The sequence below is a fragment of the Hyla sarda genome, chromosome 6 (assembly GCF_029499605.1).
Source record: "Hyla sarda isolate aHylSar1 chromosome 6, aHylSar1.hap1, whole genome shotgun sequence".
Taxonomy (NCBI): Eukaryota; Metazoa; Chordata; class Amphibia; order Anura; family Hylidae; genus Hyla; species Hyla sarda.
Genome location: NC_079194.1, coordinates 283,552,746 through 283,570,323, shown reverse-complemented (window position 1 = coordinate 283,570,323; position 17,578 = coordinate 283,552,746). Strand labels below are relative to the sequence as shown.

The window sequence follows — 17,578 nt, the reverse complement described above, 5'->3', positions numbered from 1 at the left end:
CAGCTCTTTTTGCCATTGGGGGAGATTTATCAAAACCTGTGCAGAGGAAACGTCGACCAGTTGCCCATAGCAACCAATCAGATCGTTTCTTTCATTTTCTTTTCAAAAATGAAAGAAGCGATCTGATTGGTTGCTATGGGCAACTGGTCAACTTTTCCTCTGCACAGGTTTTGATTAATCTCCCCCATTGTGTACAAGGAGCAGGGAATGAAACCACCATTTTAAAGGGGTTTTCCAGGAAAAAACTTTTTTTTTTTTTAGATCAACTTGCTCCAGAAAGTTAAACAGATTTTTAAATTTCTTTCAACTGTTAAATTTTTTTGATTTTTCAACAAGAAATGACACAAATAAGAATGTCATGGGAGTAATCCTCACGCAGGAAGAAAACGTCCATCGAAACACAGCAATAGAGCAAACTGAAATAGTTAAGGATACAATAAATCTTAATATTTCCAATAATTATCAGCTGCTGAAGTTGAGTTGTTCTTATCTGTCTGGAAACAGTGCTCTCTGCTGACATCTCTGCTTGTCTCAGGAACTGCACAGAGTAGAAGAGGTTTGCTATGGGAATTTGCTTCTACTCTGGACAGCTCCCGAGACACGTGTCATCAGAGAGCACTTAGACAGTAAAGAACAACTCAACTTCAGCAGCTCATAAGTACTGAAAGGATTAAGATTTTTTAATAGAAGTAATTTACAAATCTGTTTAACTTTCTGGAGCCAGTTGATATATAATAAAAGTTTTTTTCCTTGATAACCCCTTAAGTCCATAGCAACCAATCAGATCGCTTCTTTCGTTTTGCAGAGGTCTTTTTAAAAAGCGATCTGATTGGTTGGGTTGCTATGGGCGACGGCACCACTTTTCCTCTGCACAGGTTTTGATTAATTCTCCCAATGCCCCATTATGGCTGTGTTCACACTGGAATTGAAGAGGAATCATTTCAGTCAGGAAATTCAGGCAAATCTGCCATATTCTGCTTGGCTCGGAAATTAAAGAATTTGAAGACAAAATCTGGAGAAGGATAAGGAAAATGCTGTGGAGGAAGTTCAGCCACTTTAGGGTTTGAACCGCACAAAAATTCCATGTGAATTCCGCATCAATTCTGCTCCAAACTAATTTTGTCAGGAAAAATATAGTCCAATTGACTTCAATAGACTTTTACCCGTGGATAAGGCCAGAAGAATGAACAAGTTTAAAGGGGTATTCCATGAACATTTTTTTTTTCATATCAACTGGCTCCAGAAAGTTAAACAGATTCGTAAATTACTTCTATTGAAAAATATTAATCCTACCAGTACCTATCAGCTGCAGAAGTAGAGTTGATCTTTTCTGTCCAGAGTAGCGGCATATCCCCATAGCAAACCTCTCCTGCTCTGGACAGTTTCTGAGGCAGATAGAGGTGTCAGCAGAGAGCACTGTTGTCAGAACAACTCAACTTTAGCAGCTGATAATTACTGGTAGGAGTAAGATTTTTTTTATAGAAGTAATTTACAAATCTGTTTTAACTTTCTGGAGCCAATTGATATGAAAAAAAAAAGTTTTTCATGAAATACACCTTTAATCTTCTGGCTAAAAACGATTCTGCATCGGAATTGTTTTCCGCGGAAATTTCTCAGCGTGAACAAAGCAGCAGAAAGGCCATTGAAGTCAATAGAGCTTTCGTTCAAGACGGATTTGGAGCTGCATACTGGTGCGGAATTATGTGAGTAAATGCATTATTTATTTTTTTGTAACAAATATATGTGTTTGTATATATGTGTTTCCCAACCAGGGTGCCTCCAGCTGTTTCAAAACTACAACTCCCAGCATGCCCGGACAGCCCGTGGGTGTTGTCGTTTTGCAACAGCTGGAGGAAACCTGGTTGGGAAACACTGGTATATATCCAAGCAGTGTCACTAAACACTTGGGGCTTCATGGGTTATTTTTTGGGGGTCGCTAGGGAAGTCATGATGCTCTGCCAGATCAGCGAACTACAAACACCAGTGTTGTCTGACGGATTCTATTAACTAACAATGGGGTTCCTCAGGTTCCGCCATGGTGTCCATTTTTTTTAATAGTGTAAAAAAATATATATATATTGCTGCATGCCACTGATGCGAATGTGAACAGAACCTTATTATGCCAAAGATAACAAGAAAATATTGTGCTTTATGTTGAATAGCCAGTGAAAGAAAATACAGAATATCCATAGTTACACAGTGGTCCCTCAAGTTACAATATTAATTGGTTCCAAAACGACCATTGTATGTTGAAACCATTGTAAGTTGAGACCGTAACTCTATGGAAACCTGGTAGTTGGTTCTGAAGCCACCAAAATGTCATCCAAAAATAGGAAAAAGTGAGAATTAAAGAAAAATAAGTAGATAACTAATATACGTAAAAGCAAATCCTTCCATACTAAAGTAAGAAAGATCTGCTGGGAGCTGTAATCACTGTCTATATAGAGGACAGGAGCTTCTTCAGGGTCCTGTACAGAACACACAGTGTCCCAAAAAATGGAGCCGCCCTCACGTGGAGAAGCTAACCCTGGAACAGGTAAAGAGTAGTACAGAACATGTAATACCTCCCTGTACTGTAGGAGGCGCTACCTGACACCAGTCAGTGCATGCACTTCAGTAATACAGGTAAAGAGTACAGAACATGTAATACCTCCCTGTACTGTAGGGGGCTCTACCAGACAGCCAGTCAGTGCATACACTTCAGTAATACAGGTAAAGAGTACAGAACATGTAGTACCTCCCTGTACTGTAGGGGGCTCTACCAGACACCAGTCAGTGCATACACTTCAGTAATACAGGGGTTTTACCAGTAAAATGTCCATTCTGATTGGTCGGTTCTTCCAGCCATTGACACGTTTCACATGTCTGTACATTGTATGTTGAGTCTGGTTTCAAGTTACAATGGTCCAGAAAAGACCATTGTATGTTGAAAATATTGTAACCTGAGGCCATTGTAAGTTGAGGGATCACTGTAGTTCCTCTGTATTCAGAACATGACTTTTTCACCACTTCTGCACCCCTAACCAGGGAGAAGTGGAGGTGCCAGACCCATTAATACAGCAAACACATAGGAGCCTCTGTGTGATCACATGACCAGGATAGGTTCTGATTATCTGGGAGTAAAAAGCGCAAACAACACTTACAACTAATAATATGTACAGAGCATAAATAAAGATTGTAGCACATGTACGCCTTAAACAGACTTTGCATTAGCCTCCTTGTCTTTGTTTGTAGTAATAATAAGTACAGTAGTGTCAAACACTGTAAAAGCTAAAATGTTTACATTCTGCATCCTCAGGACTGTCGTGTTGGCGGACTATTGGAAATGTTTAAAGCTTACATGCATATATAGACTTAGGGGGAAATTCATCAATGTTTGCTCGGCTAAACTTCTTTTTAGGCCATGTTTACACGGGGGAGTGTCCGCATGTAAAATCTCCGTGTGGACATTCCCTTGACAGCGGAGCGCCGGCAGAACATGCTGGTACTAGGTACTCAGTAGTGCCGCCAGCAATGTAATTTCATGCGGACTCCACAAGGGATAGACACGTCTATTCTTTCTGCGGATACTGGAATCTTCATTTCCGCACCAGAAACATCTGGCACGGAAATTCTGCCGTGTGGCCAGTGCAGCAGAATCCCATCAAAATCAATGGGACTCTGCTGCTGCTGTGGAATGTCTGCTAGGAATTCTTCTGAAGAGTTATGCATGGAAATTCCATCGTGTGGCCTCTTGTTTTTTTTTTTTTTTTTCTTCTTTCTGGCGTTTAATTGACCTAATAAAAGCTCCACAAAATGCAGTTTTTTTGTGGCATTTTTCAAAAAGGTGGGTTTTAGTCTTGGCTTTTTTTTTTATTTTTGCCGTTTCATGACAAATCATGGGACTCAAGGATTTCTATTGAAGAAATAGGGAAAAAATAATGCCAATGCTAAACCTACAGGGTGATTTTTATGGTATGTTTTTTTTTTTTTTCTTATATGGGAGAGAAATGCCAGGATTTTGGCCAAAAATCTAAAATAACTCTATAGTCTCAACCTTTTGTGATTTTAGAAAACTGCAGACCCTAAGGGTCTATTCACACGGCAGAATTTCCGCACATTCGCACTAATTCCACTTCTGCATTCATTTGGGTGGTTTCTGGCTTGTGCAGATTTTGTGCGGCATTGGTGCGGAATCCGCATGCTGAAATTCTGAAGTGTGAATGGGAGTGCAGAATCCCATTGAAGTCTATTGGGCTTTAATTTGACAATCACACGGCTCTCCAGTGATGTATATTTTTTGCTGTGAAAACTTCAGATTCAAATACCCCGCCGGGAGCCCTGAATGGCCGGCACCAAGTAGCCATTCAGGGCTCCCTGCTGGGTTTTAAAAATTATATAGTGCGGATCAGGTTTTTAATATAGATGGCCGGCCGGGGACCGTGGCGCAATGCCGCCCACTTCCCTGGTAGGAGCCCTCTCTCCTACTACAGCTCCCATCATGGATAGTGTCTGTTCCATGATGAGAGTAGTAGTATTACTGCAGGAGTCCCGGATGGCTGAATCATGTGGAATCTGAGCGGAATCCATGTGAACATTCTGCATGGATTCTGCAAAAATTACACATCAATTCTGCATATGTGCGGATTTTCCACCTTGTGAATGCGGCCTAAGGGTACTTTCACACGGACGGATTACCTGCAAAATTTCTGCAGCGTATTTGCTGTGGAAAATCTGCAGCGGATTTTGCTACCATTGACTTCAATGGGCCTGAAAGAAAATCTGCATATATGCCTCTATTGCCGATTTTCGGCTGACCCATTGGAGTCAATGGTATCAAAATTCGCTGCAGATTTTCCGCAGCAAATAGGCTGCAGGTAGTCCGCCTGTGTGAACATACCCATAGACTGGGTTCACACCACGGAATTTCAGAGTGTATGTTCACATGATGGAATTTTCGTGTGGAATTCCTCAGAAGAATTTTGACTTAAATTCCGCCATAATTTATCGCAAATTGATTTGAATGGAATTTCGCAGTCCCGTTCAGACAGCAGAATTTCCACATCGGGCATTCCACCTGGGAATTCTGCTTTCCGCATTCAGTCAAAATGTAATATATCAATATATATTTTACGGAATCCCGGGGCAGAATCCCATTGAAATCAATGGGGCATTAACTTCAGTGGAATTTTGTGTTTAGGTGATACATAATTCCTACGAAATTCTGCTGCAATTCTTTCGCAATATCAGCGGAATTCCAGCGGAGTTTCGCAATTCCGTTCAGCAACCTATGCTGAACGGAATTTCTGCGGAATTGAGGAAACTCTGCTTTGTGAACATAGAAATAACACTCGGAAATTCTAATGAATCCCATTGCTGTCAATGGGACTCTGCTGTACAGTGCGGCAGAGTTTCCACCACTGAAATTCTGCTGCCGAAAGAATGATCCAGAAACTGCCTGGAATACATTGTCGTCTATGGGGATGGCAATGTGAGCGCAGTCCTGGCACTGACTGATTCAGTTGGCGCTGGTCGCACTTGGAAGGTTCACCTGGAAATTCCATAGTGTGAATATAGCCTAAAAGTCACACTTATCCATAGGACCCAGCACAGTGCTGCACCATCAGGTAACTTCCATGATAATCCACTATGGGACTTTGTAAGTTGTATGTTGGATTAAGGGAATTTCTGACCAATGGGTGCTTGCATTGGCCAAATCATACAAATGCCAAGGGACATGACTTTTTTTTCCCCCTCCATAGAGCTAGAAATGCAGTCTGCCTACAGAGCTGCCAAAATGCCTTTCATAGACCGCTTCACAGCACATAAACACAGCTGAGATATTTTTATGCTGACGGAAAAGCTAAAAAAAAAAAAAAAAATCCAAGAATGTGTTATTTTAACGCAGCAACATGTCCTGGTTAGGAATTTGAGCGTAGAGATGGCGACGGCCTCCGCTGACGTAACTGATGACAAAAAGCCAAGTGTGAGGAGGAACCCGGAGATAGTGTGCCTGCACACCATGTTTTTGCTATACAGTTCCCATATACGGTTTCAAGTTAAAAAACTTACGGAACCGTATAGAAAACCGTATGCATTGACTTAACATTGTAAACCGTATGTCAAACGCATCATCCGGTTTAGTCCGTTTTGCGTCTTATATGGTTTGTCCGTTTTTTTTTTTTACCCAAACCCAAAACTGTAGACTACCAAGTTTTTTGGTCCGGGTGAAAAACCATATTAAACCGTATACTTTTTTTTTTTTTTTTTTAACATGGAAGTCAATGGGAAACGTACAGAACCGTATGTGCATATGGTTCCATCCGGTTTGCACCATACGGTTTTTGACTTTGCACTTTTTTTGGAGTGAAAAGTTAAAAAACTTATATGTTTTCTTAAAAAACGGATGCAACTGGACATAATTTTTCAAACCGTATACATTTTTTAACTGTATACGGGTTGGAATTTGTACACGTTTTGATACAGTTTAGTCAGGTTTTGAGGAATCCGTTTTTCATCTAAAACCTTATACGAGAACTGGTATTGCAAAAACGTGGTGTGCATGCACCCATAGCTGAGGATGACTGCTATACACTTCCTCTGCTGGTATATACACCTGCTACAGTTCAGACCCTCATTGCTCATGAACAGCAGTAAAAATGGAGGACGCAATCTGCAGCTATGTTAACATGGAGAATCTATTACCCAACGTATTTTTAAGGGTCGGAACACACGACATTTTGGCCGCCGTGAGTCGTTTCCGTCGGCATCCTGACGAAAACGGGAAGCTGACGTATACTGTTAATGGGAGCAGCATACCCCATTTAGAGGTCTTTTCCTAGTGACTCCGTTCGGGACATATGGCCTATTTGAAGCGCACTTATGACAGGGGCTGTTGCACTTTTGAAATAGCGTACACGTCCCAAAAGGAGTGACAAGGTGCCTCCTTATGGCCATAGAATTGAATGGGGCCCGCTGCGCCCATTAACAGTATACATAGGCATCCTGTTTTAAGCAGGATGCCGACCAATACGATTAACGGGGCCAAAACGTAGTGGGGGGACATTTATCAAAACCTGTGGAGAGGCAAAGTTGTCCAGTTGCCCATAGCAACCAATCAGATTTCTTCTTTCATTTTTCACAGGCCTTGTTAAGAATGAAAGAAGCGATCTGATTGGTTGCTATGGGCAACTGGACAACTTTGCCTCTCCACAGGTTTTGATAAATCTCCCCCAGTGTGTTCCGACCCTAAGGCTGCATTCACATCTCGTTTTTACATTACGGGTGCCGGATCCGGCTGGGGGGAGGGAAAAATCGGGCTCTCCCATACCCCAGCCGGACCAGCGCTGAACTCCATTTACTTTAATGAGCCGACCGGAGTCGAACATTGACTCCGGTCGGCTCATTTTTGACCCATATGCCGTTTCCTAACCGGACCAAAAACCGTAGTATACTAAGGTTTTAGGTCCGGTCACAAAACCGCATAGGGGTAAAAAATTAGTCGACCGGAGTCACCGTTTGACTCCGGTCGGCTCATTAAAGTAAATGGAGTTCAGCGCTGGTCCAGCTGGGGTACGGGAGCGCCCGGTTTGTCCCTCCCCCCAGCCGGATCCGGCACCCGTAATGTAAAAACGAGATGTGAATGCAGCCTAAGATAAGTTCTTCTTCCACCTTCTACGGCAGTGGTCTCCAAACTGTGGACCTGCAACCTTTGCAAAACTACAACTCCCAGCAAAGGTGTGGAGGCCGAAATCCGAATTTCAATGGCAGATGTTTCCAAGCGAATTCTGCTTGGAAATTCTGCCGTGTGAACATAGCCCAAGACTGTCTTTTCCAACCAAGGTGCCTGTAGCTGTGGCAAAACTACAACTCCCAGCATGCCCGGACAGCCTTTGGCTGTCCGGGCATGCTGGGAGTTGTAGCTTTGCCACAGCTGGAGGCACCCTGGTTGGAAAACACTGGTCTAAGAAGGAGACAATATTTGTAAATCCAGTCTAGTAGGTACAGTACATGTCCACTTTTTTGTGCTTTTGTGCCTTTACTTCCCAATCTGGCTCTGCATGGAAAAAGGATGCATAGGATAATAGGGGGAGATTTATCAAAACATGTGCAACCAATCAGATTGCTTCTTTCATTTTTCACAGGCCTTTTGAAAAATGAAAGAAGCGATCTGATTGGTTTCCTCTGGACAGGTTTTAATAACTCTTCCACATAATGTCCTTTGACATAGCAACCTGTATACAAAGCAAGTAAAATGGAAAAGATCCCTTTAGGCTAGGACCAAACTGCGTTTGGGCTCCCGTCAGGCGTATCCGAAAGAGGGGTGCTGACGTTTACTGTAACAGAGGGCAACGGAGGCCATAAACATTGGGACGTATGTGCTATTTTAAGCAGTCAGGACAACGCAGCAGACCGTGCTTTCGAGTTTACTTAAAAAAAAGCGCGTACGTCCCGAACTGAGTCACCATTGGACCGTGTTCAGCGGGAACGGAAGCCCCAACGCAGTGTGGACCTAGCCTTGCATATATTTATCTGACTATTCTTACCTTTTTAGAACTAGCTCTGCACGCTTTACTGAGAATTAAAATGCAAAAACTAATTTCAGATTGTATAATTTTATGGTCCCAGTTGTGACTAATATGGTGAATGTCAAATTCTTCTCAGGAAATATGGCAGACCTGATCTCCAGCAAAAACTAGAAGATCAAAGATGCCGGGTCCGGTCACATTTGGACGTAAACGCCCCCTGCCTCCCTGCCCAAACCCTTTGTTTCTGAAATGGCTGACGGAGTGGAGAGATTCTGCTGCCGAAAAAGGGCTGAAGACACAATTTGTGTACCAAAAGGTGAGACCTGCTCAGTCATGGGTAACCTCTGTAAGGGTAGGAACTACGTTCTGGCCCCCGTTAATCGTATCTGTCGGCATCCTGACGAAAACAGGATGCCGACGTGTACTTCTAACAGGAGCAGTGCACCCCATTCACTTCTGCTCCCGAACGAGACACCCCTAGTGACTCCTTTTGGGACATATACGCTATTTTAAGTGCACACATGACAAGGACTGTTGCGCTTTTGAAATAGGGTACATGTCGCGAAAGGAGTGAATAGGGGACTCCTTTCAGGCATAGAAGTGAATGGGGTGCGCTTCTCCCATTGAGGGTGCGTTCCCACCTGGCGTATACGCAGTGTATTTCACGCTGCGCAAAATTTACGGCAGCAGCGGGGAATACGCTGCGTATTCCTTGCTCACTATACACACAGGGCTTTCCGGCTTCAGCCCTATGTGTGTAGTGAGTTTTGGAGGCAGGGCCGTGTGCCGGCGTGACTGTGACGCGCCGCTCCGCCTCCAAAACTCACTGCACACATAGGGCTGAAGCCGGAAAGCCCTGTGTGTATAGTGAGCAAGGAATACGCAGCGTATTCCCCGCTGCTGCCATAAATTTTGCGCTGCGTATACGCCAGGCGGGAATGCACCCTAACAGTATACGTCAGCATCCTGTTTTTGGCGGATGCCGACAGATACCGATGGAAACGATTAACTGGGGGCAAAACGTTCCTACCCTTATCCGGGCGCCCCTTCTACGGCCGGTGACACTGGGGGGGAATTTAGCAAAAGTAGTGTTGTTACGTGATTTGCGTCCACATTTTTTTGGGTGTTGGTTTGGTGCCGTTGCTCCAGAGTTATCAAAATGTTGCACACAAAACCACTACCCAAAAAAAGGGTGGAAACAAATCACGTAAGAACTTCTCGGCTCGGCAGTTGATGACTTTTCCTGCATAAATTAGTTCAGCTTTCCGATGCTCCGGTGGGCTGGAAAAGGTGGATACAGTCCTAGGAGACTGTTTCTTAGGAATGTATCCACCTTTTCCAGCCCACCGGAGCACCTGAAGGCTGAACTAATTTACGCAGGATAAGCCATCAACTGCCGAGCCGAGAAGTTCGTGACGAATCGAATTTACTGTAAGTTCGCTCATCTCTAGTAAGAACTCTCCCATACCTGCTGGCTTTTCCCTGCCCCGTAGGGCTTGATTGATAGATCTCTTGCTAGATAGGTAGAGGCCTGTCAGTCAATAAGACAATTGAACACAGGTTACAGCAATAAGGAAATTAGTGGACCCTCCGATTTGGGGTTTCTGATGACAGATGTAAAGCTTTTGTGGGCACTGCACAATATCTGATGTCAGTATTGATCCCAGTGTTTCTGCACAGAGAATATATTTGTTCCGGAGCAGAGTGAATCAGCGCAGCAGTTTTTTTTTTCCCTTTGTGTGGTGTGACTGCAAGATGGTCAGAAAAAGTCTTTGTATTTTCTAATGAAGCATAGAATAGGAAAAGGCCTTACAACAGGTAAATATGTATTGTAGGTGACATCTGCATCATTAAGATGGGTCCACATGTGGTCAACATGTTCTGCTGAAGATCTTACTGCAAATCTATTTAAACCCACATCACTGTCTGCTTTTGTTGATTTTGCTGTTCACTTCTTGCTCCTTGAAATTTGTCTACTTACCTGCCACTGTAATCCACAAATCTGCAGCATGTGATTTTAGTTTTAAGGTAAGTTCACATTTTATTGAAATGCTGCAGATTTTCCCAATTAAAGGGGTACTCCGGCATGGAATTTTTTGTAACCTGGCCAAAATGTCAGCATAAAAAAACCTGGACTTGCCCCCCGCCCTCCGCAGAGGTCCTCTTCCTGCTTGTCACACTGCGGCTCAGCTAATCACAGGTTGCAGTGATGTCCCACACTGATTGGTTGAGCAGCAGTTTGTCATATTGAGCCTTGGCACCAGGAAGAAGACCAGTGCTGGGGCTCAATACTCCACACTGCCACTCAGCCAATCACTAGTCTAGGTGGGACTGCAGAGGTTATTCCAGTTTTTTTTTATGCTGACATTCTGGGCAGATTATAACAAAAAATTCCGGAGTACCCCTTTTTCTTCTATAGAGGTATAAAAATCTGCAGAAACTCTGCAACAACGCTGCTGCATCTTAGTCCTATGTGAACTTAGTTTTCCAAACTATGTATCTCCAGCTGTTGCAAAACTACAATTCCCAGCATACCTGAACAGCCTTCGGCTGAAAAGAGGTTTTCAATGCACACCCTGTTTGGAAAACACTTCCCTGTGGGTACATTCACACATACCGGATCCACCGTGGATTGGCTGCTGTAAAATCGATAAAAATAGTTGAGCTCACTATAAAATGTGAAGCAGCAAAGAACTGGAGACACAACACTGCCCTAAGGCTAAGTTTCCACTTGTTTTTTTTGTGTGAAAACTAATTTTTATATTTTTTATAATGAAAATTATATTCAATTTTTAAACAGGTATCAATTTATGTGGGCGGGCAGGGAACAAAAAATGGAGGCAAAAATAAGAATGTAGAAAGGGGCCATTTTAATGAATGTGAATATCATATCTTTTATCATTTTGTTAAAATTTTTATTAGTGGTTTTCATAGGTAGTACTACTACTCCCAGCATGGAACACACTGTTCCATGATGAGAGTAGTACGCTGCTCAAAAAATTAAAGGGAACACTAAGATAACATTTCCTAGATATGAATGAACTAATCGTATGAAATACTTTCGTCTTTACATAGTTGAATGTGCTGGCAACAAAATCACACAAAAATTGGGGAATTTGCCAATCTTGGTGTTCTCTGGCAAATGCTAAAGGTCCTGCACAGTGTTGGGCTGTAAGCACAAATCCCCACCTGTGGACGTCGGGCCCTTATACCTCCCTTTATGGAGTCTGTTTCCAACCGTTTGAGTGGACACATGCACATTTGTGGCCTGCTGGAGGCCATTTTGCAGGGCTCTGGCAATGCTCCTCCTTGCACAAAGGCAGAGGTAGCGGTCCTGCTGCTGGATTGTTGCTCTCCTACGGCCTCCTCCACGTCTCCTGATGTACTGACCTGTCTCCTGGTAGCACCTCGATGCTCTGGACACTACACTGACAGACACAGCAAACCTTCTTTCCACAGCTCGCATTGATGTGCCATCCTGGATGAGCTGCACTACCTGAGCCACTTGTGTGGGTTGTAGACTCCGTCTCATGGTACCACTAGAGTGAAAGCCCCACCAGTATTCAAAAGTGACCAAAACATCAGCCAGGAAGCATAGAAACTGAGAAGTGGTCTGTGGTAACCACCTGCAGAACCACTCCTTTATTGGGAGAGTTGTGAATTGCCTTTTATTTCCACCTGTTGTCTGTTCCATTTGCACAACAGCATGTGAAATTGATTGTCAATCAGTGTTCTTCCTGAGTGGACAGTGTGATCTCACAGAAGTGTCATTGACTTAAAGTTACATTGTGTTGTTTAAGTGTTCCCTTTTATTTTTTTGAGCTGTGTAGTTCCTGTACTAATAGACAGATCACAGCGGGTGTCACTCCTGACACCCGATGCAATTGTCTTATCTATTGCAGAGATTCGGAGTGGCTCTATACAGCACTCGCTTCTCTACACTGTACTCCGTCCGGCCTGTGATGTGAATAGAAATTCACATCACTCATTCATATTTTCTGCCCAGAGTAGTGATTGGCCGGATGGTGGCAGCCAATCCCCGCTCTCAGCGGGAAATATGAATGAGTGATGTGAATTTATATTCACATTACTGGCCGGACGGAGTTCAGTGTAGAGATGGGGAGGGCAGGAGAAAGCCGCTCCGCATCTCAGGGATGAAGGATGATCAGAAGTGACACCTGCTGTGATCTGTCCTTAACTGCAGGTACTACTGCTCCCAACATGGAGCACACTCTGCTCTATGCTGGGAGCTGTAGTACCTGCATTAATAGACAGATCGCAGCGAGTGTCACCCGGGGCAATCTGTCAATTAGTACTAGTACTACTACTCCCATTATGGAGCATTGTGTTCCATGCTGGGAGTAGTGGTACTACCTAAAAAATAAAGAAGTACTAAAAACGCACACACACACTTTATTCAACACATTATTAAAATAAATTACTAATAAAAAGTTTAACAAAATTAATTATAACAAATATAATATTTTTACATTTAAATGGCCCCTTTCTAAATTTTTATTATTGTCTGCTAAATTTTTTGCTCCCTGCCCACCCACATAAATTGATCCCTGTTTATAAATTAATAAAAATGTCATTATTAAAAAGATAAATTTCGTTAAATAAATTTTTTCCTTCACTTCTTTTTTTTTATTTTATTTTAATGGTACCCTAAGAAATGTTATATAAAAAAAGGTATCTCCATCACTTTTTTTGGATTGCTAAAGTCCAAAAAAAGAATAAAAAAACGTCTGCAAAAAACGCCAAAGTTAAAACCCACATGTCGTTTTTCTTGGTGTTTTTTTTAACTCCCATAGACATCTATGGGAGAAAAAACGCCACCATTTCAGGGAAAAAAAACGCCATAGGCTGAACATGCTACAACTTTGCTGAACCACCAAGGAGAGGAAAAATTAAAAGAAAAAGTGAAAAAACGCCAAAGGGATAAAAAAAATCACCAAACTGAAAACGCAAAGTGGAAAAAGAATTTAGCGTTTTTTCATTGATTTACTGCTTACATCTGGCCGCAGTGTTTTTTTCAATGAAAAAAACTCCATGGGAGCCGTTTTGGCATTTTTGGGGGGGGGAGGAGAAAGCACAAAAATAAAAGAGTTCTTAGCCTAAGGGGAACCAGAAAAACATTTGTCACATTGTAAAACATTTGTCTGGGATGAGGTCACCCTCAGCAGCACTTAAACCAAAATGGAATGTGCAGCAAATGATGATGCAGATCCATGTGTAGTTTAGGCATTACACTTTCCTGACCAACTAGTACTAAACAACTCCAGTGATATCTATCTATCTATCTATCCAGTTAGGCTGTGATATGTTCTCGAATGGTTTCATGATGTGGTCAAGAATCCCAGCAACATAGGGCAGCCATTGGTGAATGCACAGGGGCATGGAGTTGGATGAATGCATTCACCAGTATGTGGACACTTAAAGGGGTAGTCCATTGGTGAAAAACGTATCCCCTATCCTAAGGATAGGGGATAAGTTTGAGATCGCGGGGGGTCCGACCGCTGGGGCCCCCTGCGATCTCTCTGTACGGGGGTCAGGCTCTCCGGCCAGATAGCGGGTGTCGACCCCCGCACGAAGCGGCGGCTGACATGCCCCCTCAATACAACTCTATGGCAGAGCCGGAGATTGCCGAAGGCAGCACTTCGGCTGTGCCATAGAGTTGTATTGAGGGGGCGTGTTGGCCGCCGCTTCGTGTGGGGGTCGACACGCCCCCTTCGCGCGGGCTGTCGGGGCCCCGTACAGGAGATCGCGGGGGGCCCCAGCGGTCGGACCCCCCGCGATCTGCAACTTATCCCCTATCCTTAGGATAGGGGATAAGTTGTTCACCACTTGTTCACTACTGGACTATTCCTTTAAAGGGGTTATCCAGTAAAAAGCTTTTTTTTTTTTTTTTATGTATCAACTGGCTCCAGAAAGTTAAACAGATTTGTACATGACTTCTATTAAAAAATCTTAATCCTTTCAGTACTTATGAGCTGCTGAAGTTGAGTTGTTCTTTTCTGTCTAAGTGCTCTGTCTCGGGAACTGTCCAGAGTAGAAGCAAATCCCCATAGCAAACCTCTTCTACTCTGTGCATTTCTCGAGACAGACAGAGATGTCAGCAGAGAGCACTGTTGCTAGACAGAAAATAACTCCACTTCAGCAGCTGATAATTATTGGAAGGAGTAAGATTTTTTAATTGAAGTTATTTACAAATCTTATAAACAAAATGGAGAGGCTCCTGTCTATCTGACAATCACCGAGGACCCGAGCAACCCAACATACACCTATACCCACGGTGTATAAAAAATAGGATCAATATGGAAGAAATAATAAATGGGGCTCAAGGGTCAAAGATATCTAGTTTGATTAATAAGTATTTATTAATATAAAATGTAAAAAAGAAACCAAATAGGGATGTACAGGGCCCTTGTACCTCCCTAATTAATTACATAACAATAAAATATAATAATCCCAATATAAAAAACTAATAACAACTATAAAATTGATATGCAATTTGAGCCTGTAATATCAGTATAAAGATATAAAGATCTCCTGATCTTGAGGAACAGCACAATATAAATGTTCATTCAAAAAACACTTGTTTCCGGAGATCTTCAATATAGAAAATATAGTAAAATGTATCCGCTTGTGAGTAATCAATTGATGCGGTAGTGCTGTATCCGTCCAAATCTTGGCAACTAATTACACCAACTCAGTGATACAATGTGGCACTTTGTGAACAGTGGACAATCATTCAAAATCACTCTTTAAGTATTTCTGCGTATGACATACATCAAAGAAGCCAGTTGGTAGTACATTGCATATAATGCTCACCACTCCGAAATGTCACGGATCTCCCTTTGGTATGGTTCTGGGGGCCGGCTGTCAAGCGTCGTATGGCCGGTGCCTTGCCTCTATCAGGGATCGTGCTGCTGGAGTCTCGGCCAACTCCTAAGATTGCAGCACTCGGTGGTGGGCACCGTTTGGGGGACTGCAGCGCTGTCAAGCGGAGTCCCTTGATCTGGTCAACTTGAAATGATGGTGGTCTGTAGACCTCAAGTCCTTATTGCAGATGGTCCAATTGGCTTCTCACTGGTAATTTTTATATTCGATAAGCAGAGTGAATAACCCGGCGGCGTTCCTCGTGCAAAGTTCGCGCGCTCGGGAGATGGTTCACTGTGATGAATGCCTTGGATTTGGCGAATGATTGCTTATTCTCTCAGAAGAGTATTCTTTAATAACAGGCTCAATATCGCAATGTCTGAATTGCTGGACGCGTTTCAAAACCTTCCTCGGTTTTTTCTTCAGCAGCGGAACGTTCCGCTGCTGAAGAAAAAACCGAGGAAGGTTTTGAAACGCGTCCAGCAATTCAGACATTGCGATATTGAGCCTGTTATTAAAGAATACTCTTCTGAGAGAATAAGCAATCATTCGCCAAATCCAAGGCATTCATCACAGTGAACCATCTCCCGAGCGCGCGAACTTTGCACGAGGAACGCCGCCGGGTTATTCACTCTGCTTATCGAATATAAAAATTACCAGTGAGAAGCCAATTGGACCATCTGCAATAAGGACTTGAGGTCTACAGACCACCATCATTTCAAGTTGACCAGATCAAGGGACTCCGCTTGACAGCGCTGCAGTCCCCCAAACGGTGCCCACCACCGAGTGCTGCAATCTTAGGAGTTGGCCGAGACTCCAGCAGCACGATCCCTGATAGAGGCAAGGCACCGGCCATACGACGCTTGACAGCCGGCCCCCAGAACCATACCAAAGGGAGATCCGTGACATTTCGGAGTGGTGAGCATTATATGCAATGTACTACCAACTGGCTTCTTTGATGTATGTCATACGCAGAAATACTTAAAGAGTGATTTTGAATGATTGTCCACTGTTCACAAAGTGCCACATTGTATCACTGAGTTGGTGTAATTAGTTGCCAAGATTTGGACGGATACAGCACTACCGCATCAATTGATTACTCACAAGCGGATACATTTTACTATATTTTCTATATTGAAGATCTCCGGAAACAAGTGTTTTTTGAATGAACATTTATATTGTGCTGTTCCTCAAGATCAGGAGATCTTTATATCTTTATACTGATATTACAGGCTCAAATTGCATATCAATTTTATAGTTGTTATTAGTTTTTTATATTGGGATTATTATATTTTATTGTTATGTAATTAATTAGGGAGGTACAAGGGCCCTGTACATCCCTATTTGGTTTCTTTTTTACATTTTATATTAATAAATACTTATTAATCAAACTAGATATCTTTGACCCTTGAGCCCCATTTATTATTTCTTCCTTATTTACAAATCTGTTTAACTTTCTGGAGCCAGTTGATATATAATACAAAAAAGTTTTTTTTTCCAGGAATACCCCTTTAAACTTTACAGACAATGTTATTGGCATTGTCACTCTGGATTCGACCGTCTAGGGTAAAGAAAGACATGAGGGCCTGATGCTCTGGTGCAGAAAAAGGCTCGGCCTCACGGGGACAATGCTCGGCCTCACGGGGACAATGCTCGGCCTCACGGGGACAATGCTCGGCCTCACGTGGACGACTAAAGCATTAATGTCCCTGACTACTCTTTACATTCCCCAGACCTGAATACAACTCTCTGAATCTCTGGAATGTTATGTTTCAGGGCATCTAAAACACCAAGTAGTGGCGCAGGTTTGGGAAGAGATCCCCAAGGACACCATCTGCCGTCTCTTCATTGAGCATGCCCAGACACTGTTGGGTCTGTAAGATGGCCATGAAACAGCTCCGCAAAGAGCCAAAAACAAGGCCAGATCTGATATACATACAAAGGGGTATTTCATGGTAGCTGGAGCCTTAATTTACCTTTGTTTTTATTCCTAATGTAACATTATATGGGCACAAAGACACCAGCCATGAAGGATTTTAGAAGTTTTCTGCAGAGCATCAAGCCTCAAATGATGTGCAACCTTGTACAAACATTTTTACTTAAAAAAATATTCTTGGTTTGTGCCTCCTCGTCTTCTGACCCTCATAATTATTTCTATTATTAGGGCTTGTTCACAGGAGCGGATTTAT

At 42.9% G+C, this 17,578-nt stretch overlaps 1 protein-coding gene across 1 annotated transcript in view; it reads left to right on the top strand.

The window, feature by feature from the left end:
* The window catches only part of MUS81 (MUS81 structure-specific endonuclease subunit), a 123,848-nt gene that overhangs the window by 70,637 nt on the left and 35,633 nt on the right, over nucleotides 1-17,578 (top strand). The window contains exon 5 of the mRNA XM_056527520.1: nucleotides 8,644-8,823. Within this exon, the coding sequence (XP_056383495.1) occupies nucleotides 8,689-8,823 (135 nt within the window). The 5' untranslated portion in view covers nucleotides 8,644-8,688. The remainder of the gene's footprint in view (nucleotides 1-8,643; nucleotides 8,824-17,578) is intronic.